The 15,176-nt window shown below is 41.9% G+C and overlaps 1 protein-coding gene across 36 annotated transcripts in view; it reads right to left on the bottom strand.

Moving 5' to 3' along the window:
- Positions 1-15,176, bottom strand: part of KCNMA1 (potassium calcium-activated channel subfamily M alpha 1) — a 722,982-nt gene that overhangs the window by 134,667 nt on the left and 573,139 nt on the right. For 20 of the 36 annotated variants that reach the window (XM_053909597.1, XM_053909605.1, XM_053909598.1 and 17 more), the window contains 3 exons: positions 12,347-12,415; positions 10,003-10,014; positions 2,787-2,873 (listed from right to left, as the gene is read on the bottom strand). In XM_053909597.1, coding sequence (XP_053765572.1) covers positions 2,787-2,873; positions 10,003-10,014; positions 12,347-12,415 — 168 coding nt within the window. The remainder of the gene's footprint in view (positions 1-2,786; positions 2,874-10,002; positions 10,015-12,346; positions 12,416-15,176) is intronic. The other 16 variants (XM_053909606.1, XM_053909599.1, XM_053909620.1 and 13 more) reach the window with 1 other exon arrangement.

The raw sequence follows: 15,176 nt of genomic DNA on the forward strand, positions 1-15,176 counted from the left end.
ACCTCTGCTCAAATGTCACTCCTTCCAAGCAGCCTTCACTTGCGCACAATCTAAATCAGTGACCTGGCTGCACTAGTTCTTTGATTAATGTACCATGAACAAACAAAACTGTAATTCTCTCCTCCCTAGAACATGAGTCCATGAGAGCAAGGACTTCATTGTTCACCACTGCTTCCCTGGCACCTGGTACAGAGTGTTCTAGAAAGTGAGTGACCTTTGATGCATGAATGAGTATGAGAATGCAGCCAAGTAATGCCAGATCTGCAAGTTTTTCAGGGGAAACCAGAAATAAGGATTTTTAAATAAGGATGATGGTGTCTTCTGCTTGGCAAATAATTCATTTGTTAAAATTATGAATCAAATGAAGCCTGTCTGCAAGCCACACCGAGTCAACGAGGCACCATTTTGTGACCCTGACATCAAAGACTATGTGCCAACATTATTTAAAAAGGAAAATACTCAGTGGCAAGGAGCAGTGGACAAGTGACTGAATGCCCATCCCAAAGTGGCCTAAGGCTGGAATGGTGGTTTCACTGCTCTGTTCCTAAAACACTGCATCTGAAAGTTTCTGTGAGCTAAAAATCCATTAACTTCTTTTGTGGCTTTTTTGTAGGAGAGGGTGCATACTCAATACTAGATCGTCATAATCAACTTTTCCATTTTTACAAAACTTGTTTAGTTTCATTCAAATCTCCAAGGCCCTTTCTGTGGTTTTCTGCCGTCTTCATCTGTTTGAAGTCCCCTAACTGACAGCATTTGCTCTGACACATCACACACCACGGAAAATTACAGGCTGCTGTTGTTGCTGATTGTGTCAGCATGTATTTGTGAACACCATAAAGCACTGAAATGAGACATATTGCACTCCCTAATATAGGAGGTAATTTGTTTTTTGGACTGCCTGGTATTTGTGACATTCATTAGCAAGAGATGCAATAGGAAATAGAATTACACAAATGGGAGCTTCACGTTATATTTGCTATCTGGGAGGTACACGTGATCTATGGTGCCGCTGTGCTCCCCAGCCCCCCACTCCCCATACGTGGTGTTGAGATGCTGCTTCTGTGTCTCACATTCTGGATGTGAGCACAGCCTTCTCTTCCGGGGGGATGTGGGCAGGGGTACTTCAGTCCTGTTCACCAGCCTCCTCTCCTCTCTCAGGTGAACCCAGTTCTTGAGGTACTCCTGAAGAACAGTCAGGATCCATGAACTGGATGAGGTTTTCCTGTCCCCATCTGAATAATGGCAATTCTTTCCCAACTTGTAGACGTAAATTTAAGCCATTAGAGAGCTCAGTTTAAAGAATTTTTGTTTTTGTTTTTTTGCTTCCCCATCCCATTTTTCCTCCTAAAATCTTTCATAAATAGTATGGCTAGACTGTAGGAGTGGGTGAAGAGGCAGAAAGTAATAGACATCAGTTATCAAATATAGTTCTGTGCTCGGCATGCCAGGATCACATCATGACGAATAATTAACAGCATAAGCTCTGGCACTGGACATACTGGCCTTACTACCCACAAGCAGTAGGGCTTTGGGTATTGGTTACCCAATCAGCCCCCCAGTTTCCTCATGTGTAAAATGGAAATAGTAATGATACCTATCTCATAAGGTTGGTGAGAGGATGAAATGAGTTCATCAATACTTGGGGTCCCTGGTCCATAGAACAGTGCTGGCACATATTAAACTCTACATAAGAATTTGCTAGTTTCATTAAATTTGGTAGAAAGTGTGGGTTTTGGAAAAGGAAAGACCACTTCCCATCTGGGCACTGCCACTTGCTTCTGTGCTTTATAACCTCGGATAAATCATTTATCTCAACTTGACCAATGAGGAGACCAAAGCCCTGAGGGTTTTAGAAGACTTACCTTACAAAGTTATTTTGAGGACTAACAAGAATGTAGAATACCTAACACAGGCCTGGCTTTGAGTGGAAGCTCATTAAATGAAAACAATAGGCTTACATAAATAATTACAGACCTTCACAAGTAATAATCTATTTTAAATAGTTTGTGTAACATTATTGTTAGAGTGAGTGACCTGTCTGGCCATTCGAGTCACATCTTCTGCTCATAAATTTTTCATAGATCAAGGATAGAAGCAAATATAATGATATTCCATGGTGTTCTCCAAAGAGCCCTATGATTCCCAGCTGTTTAAACAGGTTTAAGGATACTGATAAAAGTGTCATAAAACACCGAGGTCAATAAAATCGTGGGCTGTACCTACAGAGGCCTAAGAATTGAACCTGACAACCTTGCCTACTTACCTAGTAGCCCACAAACAGAAATACAGCCAGTTTAGTATTTCATCTGAAATTAATCCAAACCTTTTGAGATTCCATTCGGCACTTAAAGTGGAAAGCTGATAAATCTCAAGTAAATTTTCCTGGATGATACTAGGTAAAGGGTACTAGACAAGGAACCAGTTGTCCTGTGTTATGTTGTTCTGGGTCATCAAGAATCTGGATGATCTCGAACAATCACTTCAGCTCTCTGGGACTCACTTTCCTCCCTTGGAAAATGAAGGAACGGTTAACAAGACCCTCCTAGTTCTAAAATGTTATTATTCCAGTTGAAAGATGTGGAATCAATGATGTGAAGAGGAGCTCATGGAAGCATTTGAAAGCACAGTCTCCTTTTCTTAAGACGAAGCACCATTGATACCCACAGACATGTTAAGAAGTTTAGGGGTTAGGGCCCTATACATACTGAAATTATGCCCATTGTGGTGGATCAAGACATATGTGGCTGGACCAGAAAGGAAGACAGATGAATATAAACTCTTACCTTTTAACTTCTTTGGCATCACTTGCGATGAAAAATCCTAAAGTACCTTCTTGGATCTTAAGATGGTTTCCAGGATTAATTAATATACTGCTCAGTGAACAAAAACAAACAAAGAAGATACAGTTGTGAGTTCATGTTCTGAATAAAACCTTGAAGGCTACACTGTACTGTTAATTTTATAGGGGGCCCACTAGTCTAATGATTTTCCCAAAGATGTTGTCTAGAGCCTGATGTCCAGAGTCCCAAACATTTAATTGGATAATGCCATCATAAAGCTCTGATTCTCAATTCCCAGGCTGGCATACTCCCAGTTGCAGAAATCAAAGCACATCTAGGTTTTAGGGCTGGGCGTGTATAATGCGGTTGCCATCATGGGCTTCTCATCTGAAGCAAAGTTCCTAATAATGTTGCCCCTTGGAAACTTCTGTTGATGGTCAACATTGAATGTGATTGGTCTATTAAACCTATTGCTACACCAATTTTCCATTACATGACAGAGCATTAATGGGACCCCTATATGCATCCAGAAACATACATATATACATGTATTACTGCAAGGAATGGTACACGACACCTGTAACCAATGCAGAAGCAAACATAACATCTGCACGACATCGGTAAAGACATGGAAGTGGATTCCACGTGCAGCCTTATGTAGAAAGAATTGGATCTACCTGAATGGGGAAAAAGAAAAATGCCAGCAGTTGGAAATGATTCCAGTCTGCTTTTACCAGAATGCATGGGAGTGTTTGAATAAAGTGTGTGTCTAGTACATCCTGATTGGGGCAAATTGTAATTAGAAAACAACATGCAAATTATGCCTTAAAAAAAACTTCCCCTTGCAGGGAAGTATACACTTAAATATACACTGTCCTATTTCAAAGTGTTATAAATAGATTAGCTGACCAAGTTGTGTTTGGACTGACAAAAGAGATACATGCATCCCAATCTAATAAATGGGTGAAACAAACAAGTTAAATTTTCTCCTGATCAAGAGCAGATTACAGAAATGTATTACAAACAGACTAAGATGAGGCTTTGGGCTTAATGGACACAGAATTTAGACCCTCTGAATGTAGCAATAGATACAACAGAGGTATTCTCTGATCTGAAAAGCTGGCTTTAAGGTAAAAGATGTTTGGAATCCAGCTAAAGGAAGTCCTCAACTGTCTAAAATAACCAAAATGGAGGATGGTAATTAATATGGAAATTTTTTACTGCTGGCAAAACAATTCCAGAAAGGCGCTGTGGACAACAGGGTGATGTGTCTGTAGCAATACGGGAAGGACCAGGTGAACTTTCGTTGTGTTGGGAGGACCCAGAGTGGATCATGATTGCAAAATAATTGTTTGTGGTCACAAGAACATCCACTATTACCCATAACGAGACCTGACAGAAGGAAACCAATCCTGTGTCATCACTGTCATTAACACTGAATAATAGCAAGAGACCAGGATGATTGGACTGTTCTGTCCTAGAACTACAGGAAACAATGACATTCTTCACAAATCAGGAAGCAGCAGGCCACACTAACACCAACAGCTTGCAATGGACAGTGGCACTGTACAGGCACCTCCTAATTACCCCTCTGCCAATTCTTTACATTGGTTCAACAGCTCTCTGACTTCTCATGATCATCAGGGGGAAAGGGTCAGAGCTTATACAGTTTAGATGGATTCCTTTTTCAAAGCCAATTAAATGTGATGTCTTAGAAGGGCAGAATTCTGGATTCTGCACACTTTCTGACCCCTTTGCTACAAGGCAGTTCTCGTATGCCCTGGCTCTGCAATCAATCAGAAATTGGGCCCAAATTCCAGCATCAACCATTTAGTAGCTGTCTGACTTTGGGCAAGTTACTAAATCTCCCTCAGACTCATATCCTCACCTACAAGATGGGCATGATGATAATGATAGTCTTTCTTCAGAGGATTAAGCAAGATAATGCACAGAAGGCTCACTGCATATTGGTTTATTGTTACTCGTATTATTTATTATTGCAAAAAAGACAAAAGTATATTTCATCTTTAATGGAATTATCAGATTCTCTTTAGCTGGTCTAATGGAATGGAACACAGGGCTCCTTATCAAAATATCCTGTTCATAAAGAGATAAAGTTACAGAGTGAAGAACTGTACATTCCAGAATAATGCATAAGGACATACATGAAAAATTCTAGGTACTTCTAGTGACTAAAGAAGCTAATTTCAGGAAACCTGGGTGGCTCAGTCAGTTAAGCAGCTGACTCTCGATTTTGGCTCAGGTCATGATCTCATGAGTCTGAGCCCCACATCAGGCTCTGAGCTGACAGTGCAAAGCCTGCTTGAGATTCTCTCTCTCTCCTTGTCTCTCTGCCCCTCCCTGCCCCCCCTTTCTCTCTATCAAAATAAATAAACTTTAAAAAAGAAGCTAATTCCTTAAAGTTGGAAAAATCTACATTTTGATATGTATTTATATAAGAGTGTAAAAAAAGCTTCTGAGGAAAAAAAATCCTATCATGATTTCAATGATACAATTCAAAAGCGGAAATTTGACACTCATCAATGTCTTGGTGACACCTATGTGCACAACATGCTTTGCACAGAACTCTTTTTTACATTATGTGCTTCATTAATTGCACTCCAGTGATCAAGCCCACTGTGTCATGGTGGGACGACAGTGATAGCAAGGTTCCTATCAATGAAAAGTTTCTTCTCATTTCCTCTGTTCTTTATCAACAGTGAACAAGAATTGGCTTACAATGAGAATTTGGGATTGTCATTCCAGACACTGTGGGTTGAGATCATTTATTACAGCTTTCAAGGCTGCTTTAGTCAAATTAGCGTGGCAGAGAAGAAAGATCTGGGGCACTGATGTAAAGCAGATTTGTGTTCAAATCTGTTTCAGCGCCGATGCTGGTTAAGCAAGCAAGCACATGTGTCGGGCCTGTGAGTTCAGACCCTGCGTGCCACTAAGCCTCACTCTCCTCATCTATGAAATGGAGTGAATAATCTGTAGCTTACAGTGTCACTAAGAGAATTAAAGTATATACTATGTGCTGAGTGACTGCCACAGGGTAGATCCTGAACGCAAGGTCACTATTAATAGTAAGCAAGGCTATTAAAACAACTAAAGGAACAGCAAATAATCTCTCACATTGTCTCAGCTCTCCATTTTGTCCTTGGTGCTAATAAGCTACCAGGAGGCACCCTAATAGCATTTGAAAGACCTTTTTAACTGACTGCAGGATCCAAAACATTATATCCCCATACAACATCTGGTGACAGACTAATTTGGAGTGACTTTTGGTTGCAGAGTGGAGTATCTCTCTGTTCCTCAAACCTTGTGTAGTTCCAAGGACATCACTGACTGTGTGTTTTCTTTTGGAGGTGAATAAGAGGCTTTGAATCAACTCTCTAAATCATGTGTGAGGCTGTATGCTTACCTTTGCAGCTATCCAGATCAGGCTAAGGAAGCCTTCTGGGTGGGAATTGAAAGAATGAGCCTAGATCTTGAGAATAACGAAGGAAAGAAATCTAGATACATATGAATGTTCATTGTGTTGGATGCCACTCATACATTTAAGGTTTTGATAGAGAAGCTTGTGTCCCTTATTCCAGGGGGCCACTGCTTGTAATACTCCCTATGTAAGAGTTCAACGTTTCAAAGACTCTGTGAGGAAATACGTTACTCTCTTTAATATGGTAGACATTAAGTCTTCTATCCACATTCCATATCTATAAAATTTAAATAAAATGTTAATCCTCCTCTTTTTGAAAATATAAAAAGATAAGTATCCTAGACAGAAGTAATTTTTTTTCCCCAGGAAAGTGCCTACTACCCTCAGAATATGTTATTGACCTCCTACTGGGAATATGTAAATCTTTCCAAAGGTCTTTGATCTCTTAAAAGAATAGCCAACATTAAGTTTGTTTTGTTCTAATGACCTGCCAGAAGTCTCCCTCCCCATGCATCACGTTAAATCAGTCTCTGGTTCCAATTCTGTCTAATTCACTAGCTTATCAGAGATAAACTTCAAAATGTGTCATGTGAAGAATCAAGAAAATCTCTAAGAAAAAGTCTATATATCAATTAGCAGAATTCCAATAGGGATATCTTCTTGGCAAGGGTGGACTTTCCCTCATTTCAAGGAACCTATAAATTACCCTCTTTCTTCTATGACCTTGCGGATTTCAACAGAAAACATTCAGTGGCAGCTGGAGGCAAAGGGCTTATGTAGCTCCTCCCCCGAGGATTCTTGCTCGCTCTCTTTTTCTTTTGCCCTCAGACTAGTTTTGTATCTAGACCAATTCTTTGGCTCCTTTCCCACATGTGAAACAAATATATATTTTCTGTGGGAAACCCATAGTTGAATAAAGGGGTGAAAAGCATGATCATGTTTTATTTGCTTTTGTAAATAAGTTTCTCATAGTAGCCAGCTTAAAGCCCTGTATGCAATAGATACTTTTCAACTACTGGTGGAATGAATGAAAAATATAAACCATTGGTCTCAGTTCAAAAAGTGTTCCTTTCCCTCTCCTAGAAGGATAAAGGTAGCCATAGCTGTTCTTTCAAAGACCAAGATGTGATTCTTATTAGTCAGCCCTACCAAAGGAGTGACCACACCTTTTCTAGGGGGTTGGCAAATAAGCGAACAATCTCCCAGATGCACTAAGTACAAAAATGTACATGTACAAATATATAAACAGCTAGCCACTTGAGGCATGGGAGCAATTAATTTCAACATTGAAAACACCACTCACTTAGAACCAAAATATGTGTTTCTCAACTAAAATGCAAAAACACGGAACTGGCTAGCAGGGCTTGGTTCAACAGAGAAATATTCCTCCCAGATTCCTCCGGAAGGGGAACTCCAGGGCTCAAGCTACAATGCATTTCATTGTGTAGGTCTTGCTGAACTTCAGTCAGGTTGGAGAATCGGGGCTTGATGAGGCAACATGATTTATTCTTTTTCTCCACCACTTAGGGATAACAACTAGGAAACATCTACTTATTCCTTCTTCAATCATCATCAACTTTACTTGTTTGCTGTTTTTGGAGACAACCAATGATGAATAGCTCAACTGAACCCTATTTTTTAAAGGAATCTTTCATCCATTGTGGATAAATATGATAGGTCTGTATTTCTCCACCCCACCCCTCAGTTTTTGGTAGGTGTAATGTACCATTCCCTGAGCAATTACAAAATTATCACTCACATGAGAATATAGTTTGTACTTGACAACATGATAATTATATCTGTGTCTAGCAAGCTAATGGGACTTCATTAACTACAGCAAGGGAATCAGAACCATCTAAGACTTCAGTTCATGCTGTGCCCAGATGAATCAGGCCACTGGTAGGTGGCCTCTTTGACCATCCATGGTCATATATGATTGCTATTGGTTGGCACTTTGTTTGAACTAATTGTTTCTCCTTTCAAAAGTACAATTGCCCTGCAGTTTACGGGCTGTGTTAGGGCACAGCCTACAGAAACCCCAAATCTCAAATCTTCTTGCTTTTCTGGAATTTTTCATTTCTTCTGGGCTTTCAAATAGATGTTGCTGGAGTCCCACACAACTAGACACACACACTTTTACTTATAGAATATACAGAGGAGACACAGTGTGTATTCCATGCTTCCATATACTTGAGCCCAGTTCACCCACACAGAGACAGCATAATAAAGATTGCTCCCAGTTGGTCAGACTCAAGTGGCTGCCGTTGTGGTCCGCCAATGATACGGGCAAGGGATTGATTAGCCCAAACCCATCACAATGATTTTGGAAATGGCACTTAAAGATATACTTTGCACATAAGGAAAACAGTAGCCATATGGGATGGGGAAGACATCATTCATTTGGGAAGGCCAATGGTGGCTATTTGGCTCTGGGAGCAAGCTGTGTCACTTTCTGGTACACTTTACGACAAGTCATGCTATGTCACAACATGCCTCCACCACAAGATAAAAGGACTCAAAGGCCAAAAGCCAACAGCAGAGGTGCAGCCACTGTGGACCTTTGAAGATGCAAAGTGCTGCAGTAACTTCTCGCAGTTGGATCATAACAACAATACCAAACTGACAGGAAGCCACCTCATGGTCACACATCAACACCAAAAACCACAGAAGAATCTGACTTTGGAAAGAGTTCCAGACGAATATCCCCCACCACACACACACACACACACACACACACACACACACACACACACAATTACAAACACGAACATGTGACAGTGATTCCAACCACGGAGAAAAACAACTCTTGAGTAAATGAACACATGGGCATCTCAATAGTATGTTTTCAACAATACTGTTTTAGAGAGCACATTATCAAAAACTATGCTGGAAACAGTAACTGGAAAAGTTAAAAAAAAATGCTATCGATGAGGATTTGGTCATGCTTCATGCAACAGAAAACAGCAGCAAAACGGGGTGATGTCACATGGTGAAAACTAGGATACTTCACATGAAGAAATATGCCCAAACACGCTAGGGAAAAATAAAGCCATGAGTTCATCTCCTTAAGCAGTACTCATTCACTGAGTTGAATGTGATAATCTGGCAATTTAGTAGCAGTGTTCTATGTATTGAGTACTGTCGAAGAAATAAAATATGCAAAATGGTATCATCAAAACAAGTGTAAGGGGAAAAAAAAGTTGAGTATAAGAGCTTGGTCTCTGTTTTGTGGATAAAAGGACACGGATCCTGCTCTACAAACTTGAAACGGGACGTGGGGAGGAGGAAGTCACTGGGAATGTGGATGTGGTATGCAGACAAATGGCACCAGATTTGGTGGGCACCAAGACACATCAGGACAGGACAGAAACAGACACCAGGGGCTGGAGAGAAGCGTCCTCCTTCTCAACATCGATAACACTTGTTCCCATCACTGGTGCCATGACTGAAAACAGGGATTGTACCTGTTGGTTTGTTAGGTTTCCTGCAAAGAAGTTAGTGCGTCATCCAAAAGAATCAACAAACTAAACAAGAAAAGCAATATGCTATTTCCAATTTTTATGTGCTCTAGTTGGAGAGGGGTTTAAATATAAATATACATATATATATATAAATACATATATATACATATATATACTAGACAAGGGAATGAGATTATATGTATGTGTATACATATATATAATCTCTATCTTCCTGAATTCTTGGCAGATGGTTAGTCCTGTGGTGAGCAGTGAAGATAGAGGGTGGGGGTTGGGAGGAAGGTTAACGAAGAGCGCATACCGCTTTCGGCTTCTGCAAAACGACAAGAAAAAGAATTTAAAATCAAACAATTTGATAATAAGTTGACTGACACCAGAAGGAGAGAAGGAAGAAAACCTTTGTTTCAAATTATTTGAAGGATGCATGTGAAAACAAGGTTTTTCAGCAGAGCATGGAAACAGCATCATGGGGTAAAACAACAGAGGAGGTAGTTCAACACAGGCTGGAGGCAAAGGAGTGGAGAGAAGAAGCTGGGTTCTCCGAATTTTCACACCCAGCCGCTTGGAGGATGGGGGAGGGGAGGAAATGGGAAATTCTTAGATGAAAAACAAAATCCTTATCTCAGGAAGGGTTAGAAACTCAATCCTTTTTAACATGGATACTGTGTTTGGTAAATTCAGTGTTTTCTCAGAGGCGTGATCCACATTCCCTCAAACACACCTTTTTCCACAAGAACCAATGTGCTTCCACACTGAGACCAAGCCACATGTGAGGATTAAAGTTGGTAACTGCACACAGAAAGCCAAAACAAACCCAAACAAGTTCTTTTCACTCTTTTCTGAAAGAAAAAAAAAAACTAAAAATCTGTATCTATAAATATGGCTTTGTTGAAAACATCTCAGATTGGTGAGTTAATTGGAGGGTCCATCAAAGACAAGATTTTTGTCTTCAGGGATAGCTGTTAGTTATTTTTCTTAGAATAGTGACAGCAGATTCACACTGAACCATTAACAGGCTTTTTCTCTCCCTCCTTGTGACCAAAATGTGGCAGGTGGGAGATGATAGGTCAAGGTTCAGGGTGCGGACTCCTGCTTTGAGATTATACCAGAATGGTCAAGAAACAATACACGGCATTAGTGCCACCCACACCATGACACTTCTTTGAGAGATGCACAGAAGTGATAAAGAGAGGAGACTGAATTACACAGATTTACCGACGTGGCAACATGAAGAATATCATTTGCAAAAACCCGGGAGACATGTTTCTCCCTACACAGGCACCGGTGACTATTGGCCTCCATGCGGGAAAGCAGTAATTCCAGAAACATCCGCTTTATCTGTTGAACAGCAAATAGCCAGGACTCTGGGTTTGGGTTTTTTTTTTTTTTTGCACATAATATTCTTCACTTTGCCAACACAGAAAAGAAAAATGTATATATACATACTTGTTAACTGCTATGGCCGTGTTCTACATGTGGCCACCAAATCCACCATTTTTTTTTCTTCTTCCTCTTGGTTGATTTGGACTTTCAAAATAGCTTAGCCTTTGATCAGATTTTGTGAGCAATCTGATCTGGTGGTTAAGGTAATATAGCAAACACTGGATTGATTGACTTGCTTACAATCCAGTGTTTTTTCATTGTGTTTTGTTTGTTCTTTGTCAGAGACAGACCATACTTTTGGAAGTCTGGCTTCATTGAGTTATTCATCCAGATAATGAAAACTCCTTAGATGGTGATAGCAGGCATCTTCTACTGTTGCCCTGCACTCACCGTATTAAGGCATATGTCAGAGGGTATCTGCACTCTACACTTGGGCATCCATAGGAAGACTTATTTACTATAGCTAGGAGGAAACCTAGCTATAGGTTTTGTCATTTCAGAGGACAAAAGCCCATGCATTTCTCAATGAGTTCTTTCTTCCAAACCCATTGATAAAAATTGGGGAGCAAAAAAATCAACTCTATTTTATCTGTAATACATATAGTCCTTCATCAACAAAATCCCCTGTTAATGGGATGCTTCCTTCTTCCAGTGTGAACTCATATATTGACTGGGCTGTTATCTATTTCAACCAGACCCAGTCCCTCATCAGTCTGATCTGCACATAATTAAGTGCAAAATAAATAAATAAAGAGGGCTCCTGCCTCTGAGCCTGCTCTCGTGACTAATTTGCATGAAGCTGATACTCTGCCACCTGGATTTCGGTTGCACGGGCTGCTTGCAATTTGGCTATCGGGAGAGCTGGCGTGTCCCATCACAGCCCTGCCCCATCCCTGCTGTGAAGGAGGCCAGAATCCACCTGCTTCATGCTCACCGCAGTAAAAAGGGGTTTGAGGACAGGGGCTGTCCCCGATTTTGTGCACAGAGGGCAAAAAGTGCAAGTTGGCATGATCAGCTGGCGATCTGGATGCCTCATCATTCTCCTCCGGAGAAACACTTTCTGAATGCCCACTGGGGCATGAGATGGAAGTGGCAGTATCTGGTTGGGTACGCCACGAGAAGTGCCCGAGGGCCCGAAATGTGATGCATCAGGGTTCCAAGTACATCAATAACGTGTAAGAAACAAGTGGGGAGACCCAGACTCTTAGTGCACTCTCACATCTCATAAATGTCGGCCGGCCACCAGGCTGTGGCAAACTTACCGGCTCTCTCGGTTGGCGGACTTGTACTCAATGGCTATCATCAGGAGCTTGAGCTTCACAAAACACAGCCTGCAATGAGATGGAGAAACCTCCCAGTCAGTGCTTCTGAATGACCAGAGCCACACGACACTGTTACGACCCCTCCATTGCCCGATGCACTCATTATTCCAGGGACCTCCATTCCATAGTCACTGTGCCAAAGGGAGGGGGTGGGAGCGACACCTCCCCATCCTCCCCATTAAACCTGATTTCTCGCAAGTGATAAGGTGCTGAATGTTCAAAGTACAAATTGCACTCAGGTCTGGATGTCTAGACACGCACTCAGGTCTGGATGTCTAGACACAGACCCCAAGCAGGGATTTGTGCCTGGGGATTTATGCTGGGCCAGATTCATTAGTTACTCAGTCGGGTAGTAAAATGTTAACTGCAGGAGGAGGGAGGTATTTGGAGCAGCTGGACCTGTTATTTGGATTCCATTTCGGTCTTTTGTACAAATGGCTCATATTGTTGTTCCGAGCAGACCCCTGTGTGCTCAGAATGATGGTAATAATCCTTAGCCTCCGTGTAACTGCCCAGCACATGACTGTGGCACCGTCACTCTTGGCCTCATCCAAGCTGTCTCACCTCATCTGCCCGGTGCTCTCGCTTGCAGCCCAGCCTGCTTTGAGGTTGCCTCGTTCCTGCCTTGATGCGATTCCTCCCCCAGATGCCTTCTCTTCTTCCAACCCTTCCTCCCAGGCCCCCGTCAAGTCCAACCTTCTGTGCAGCTCTTCCGTAGCCCACCGCCACCCTCTGGCTCTCTGTTCCCAGAGAGCCACAACCTGCAACAACCTGCAACAATCTCCTTCAACCCGAAGTCAGCCGCACACTGGCTGTGGCTGCTCCCCGTTGCATTCTGTGTCTGAACTTTATCTCCTCAACCGGTGTGACTTCTTCAAGAGTCTGAGACTTATTTAGGGGCTCATGGGTGGCTCAGTCGGTTAAGATTCCGACTCCTGACTCTGGCTCAGGTCATGATCTCAGGGTTCGTGAGATCGAGCCCTGCATTGGGCTTGACAGCACAGAGCCTGTTTGGGATTCTGTCTCCCTCTCTCTCTCTCTCTCTCTCTCTCTCTGCCCCTCCCCCACTTGCTCTCTATCTCTCTCAAAAAAATAAATAAAAACAAAACTTAAAAACAAAAAAGTTTGGGACTCATTTGGAATTCCCCATAGTACTGTCCGTGGAACCACTGACACACAGAAGCTAAATAAATGAAAGGTTTTGCTTACTGGGGTTCTAAGAAAATAATAAAAGATCCAGTAAAGAATTTATGGGTAAAGATGTTCAAGGTGGTAATATTTATACAGAATAAAAAAAAAAGTTACCTAAATGTCCAATAATGAAGCAGTGGTTAAGTAAAGTATGGTACAATATGGTTTTAGCATTCAAGATGAGTTTTTGAAGAATATTTCAAGGTATAAGATTAATAAATGATTGTCATATAGATACAAACTTCTAAATTATTTGATACAATTAGGTGAAAATACATATTTATATACTCAAAGAAATAAAAGCACACACAAAAGAATTACATACATTCTATATGACAAGTATCAACAATGAGCATATGTTTTAAGGACTTTCTGGATAATAAAACATTGGCTGACTGATAGATTGAGAAGTGAGTTGATGGTTATTGATGGGTTGATGGCTGCAGCCCCATAAGGGGGGAGGGGTGCGCCGGTTCACAAGTCAGGGCCGTCCTTGGTGCTCTCCTCTAATCCCTACAATATCCCTGAGAGAGAGAGAGAGAGAGATGGCCTCAGTTATTCCAACATCTACTTATATCTCTATATCACGGGTGATGAAACTGAGGCTCAGAACACCCATGTTAACTTGCCCAAGATCCCCAACTAATACCTGGCAGGATACACATCCTTAGCCCCAGGGAAGCCTATTTCTTACTGGGAGAGATAGATAAAAAGCAAATATACAAGTGGTAATACATTTCCAGAGGAGGAAAACACTGTGCAGAAAACAAAACAACCGAAGAGGACGAGGAGTACCTGGGAAGACCCATAAATACAAGGAACCAACTGGTGTTGCCAAGGGGGAGTGGGAGGAGGGTGGGCAAAATGGGTGAAGGGGAGTGGGAGGTACAGGCTTCCAGTTATGGACTGAATGAGTCAGGGGATGAAAGGCACAGCATAGGGAGTATTGTTGAAGGCACTGTATCGCGTTGTATGGTGACAGATGGTAGCTCCACCTGTGGTGAGCATGCAGCATAACACGCAGAACTGTCACAATGTTGTACACCTGAAACTAATGTCACACTGTGTGTCAACTATCCTCCAACAAAAACCCCCAAAACCAAAACAACCAACCAAACAAAAAAGAGCAACTGGGAAGATGTGTTATCTGCAGTGGCCCAAGAGGACCATCCTGAGAAAGTGAAGTTAGAGCACTGAGCCCTGGAGGTGATGAGAAGAGGCAGGCAATGAGGATCTGGAGAAAAATGTTTCCAGGGAATGGCAGCAGCAAGTGCAAGGGTCCCGAGGCAGGAAGGAACTTGGGGTGTCTGAAGATCAGCAACGAGGGCAGCTGGACTGCAGCAGGCTGAGCAAAGTCACAAGTGACAGTGATTAGGTCGGGGAGCTAGGCAGGAGCAAGTTTGTGAAGACTACTGGCCACAGCAATGAGTCTGCTGGTCTGTCATTTATTCTAAGTGAAATGGGAGGCTTCGGGCTGGTGTCAAATAGAAAAGTGACATAATCACGTGTGAGACTTTGTGGCTGTGTTGCTTGCAGGTAAGGGCTTGGTGAAGGCCTCATGCTCTCCGGTAGGAAGAAG

This window comes from Panthera pardus, unplaced genomic scaffold (genome assembly GCF_024362965.1).
Source record: "Panthera pardus isolate Hobbes unplaced genomic scaffold, ASM2436296v1 HiC_scaffold_22, whole genome shotgun sequence".
In the NCBI taxonomy this organism is placed as follows: domain Eukaryota; kingdom Metazoa; phylum Chordata; class Mammalia; order Carnivora; family Felidae; genus Panthera; species Panthera pardus.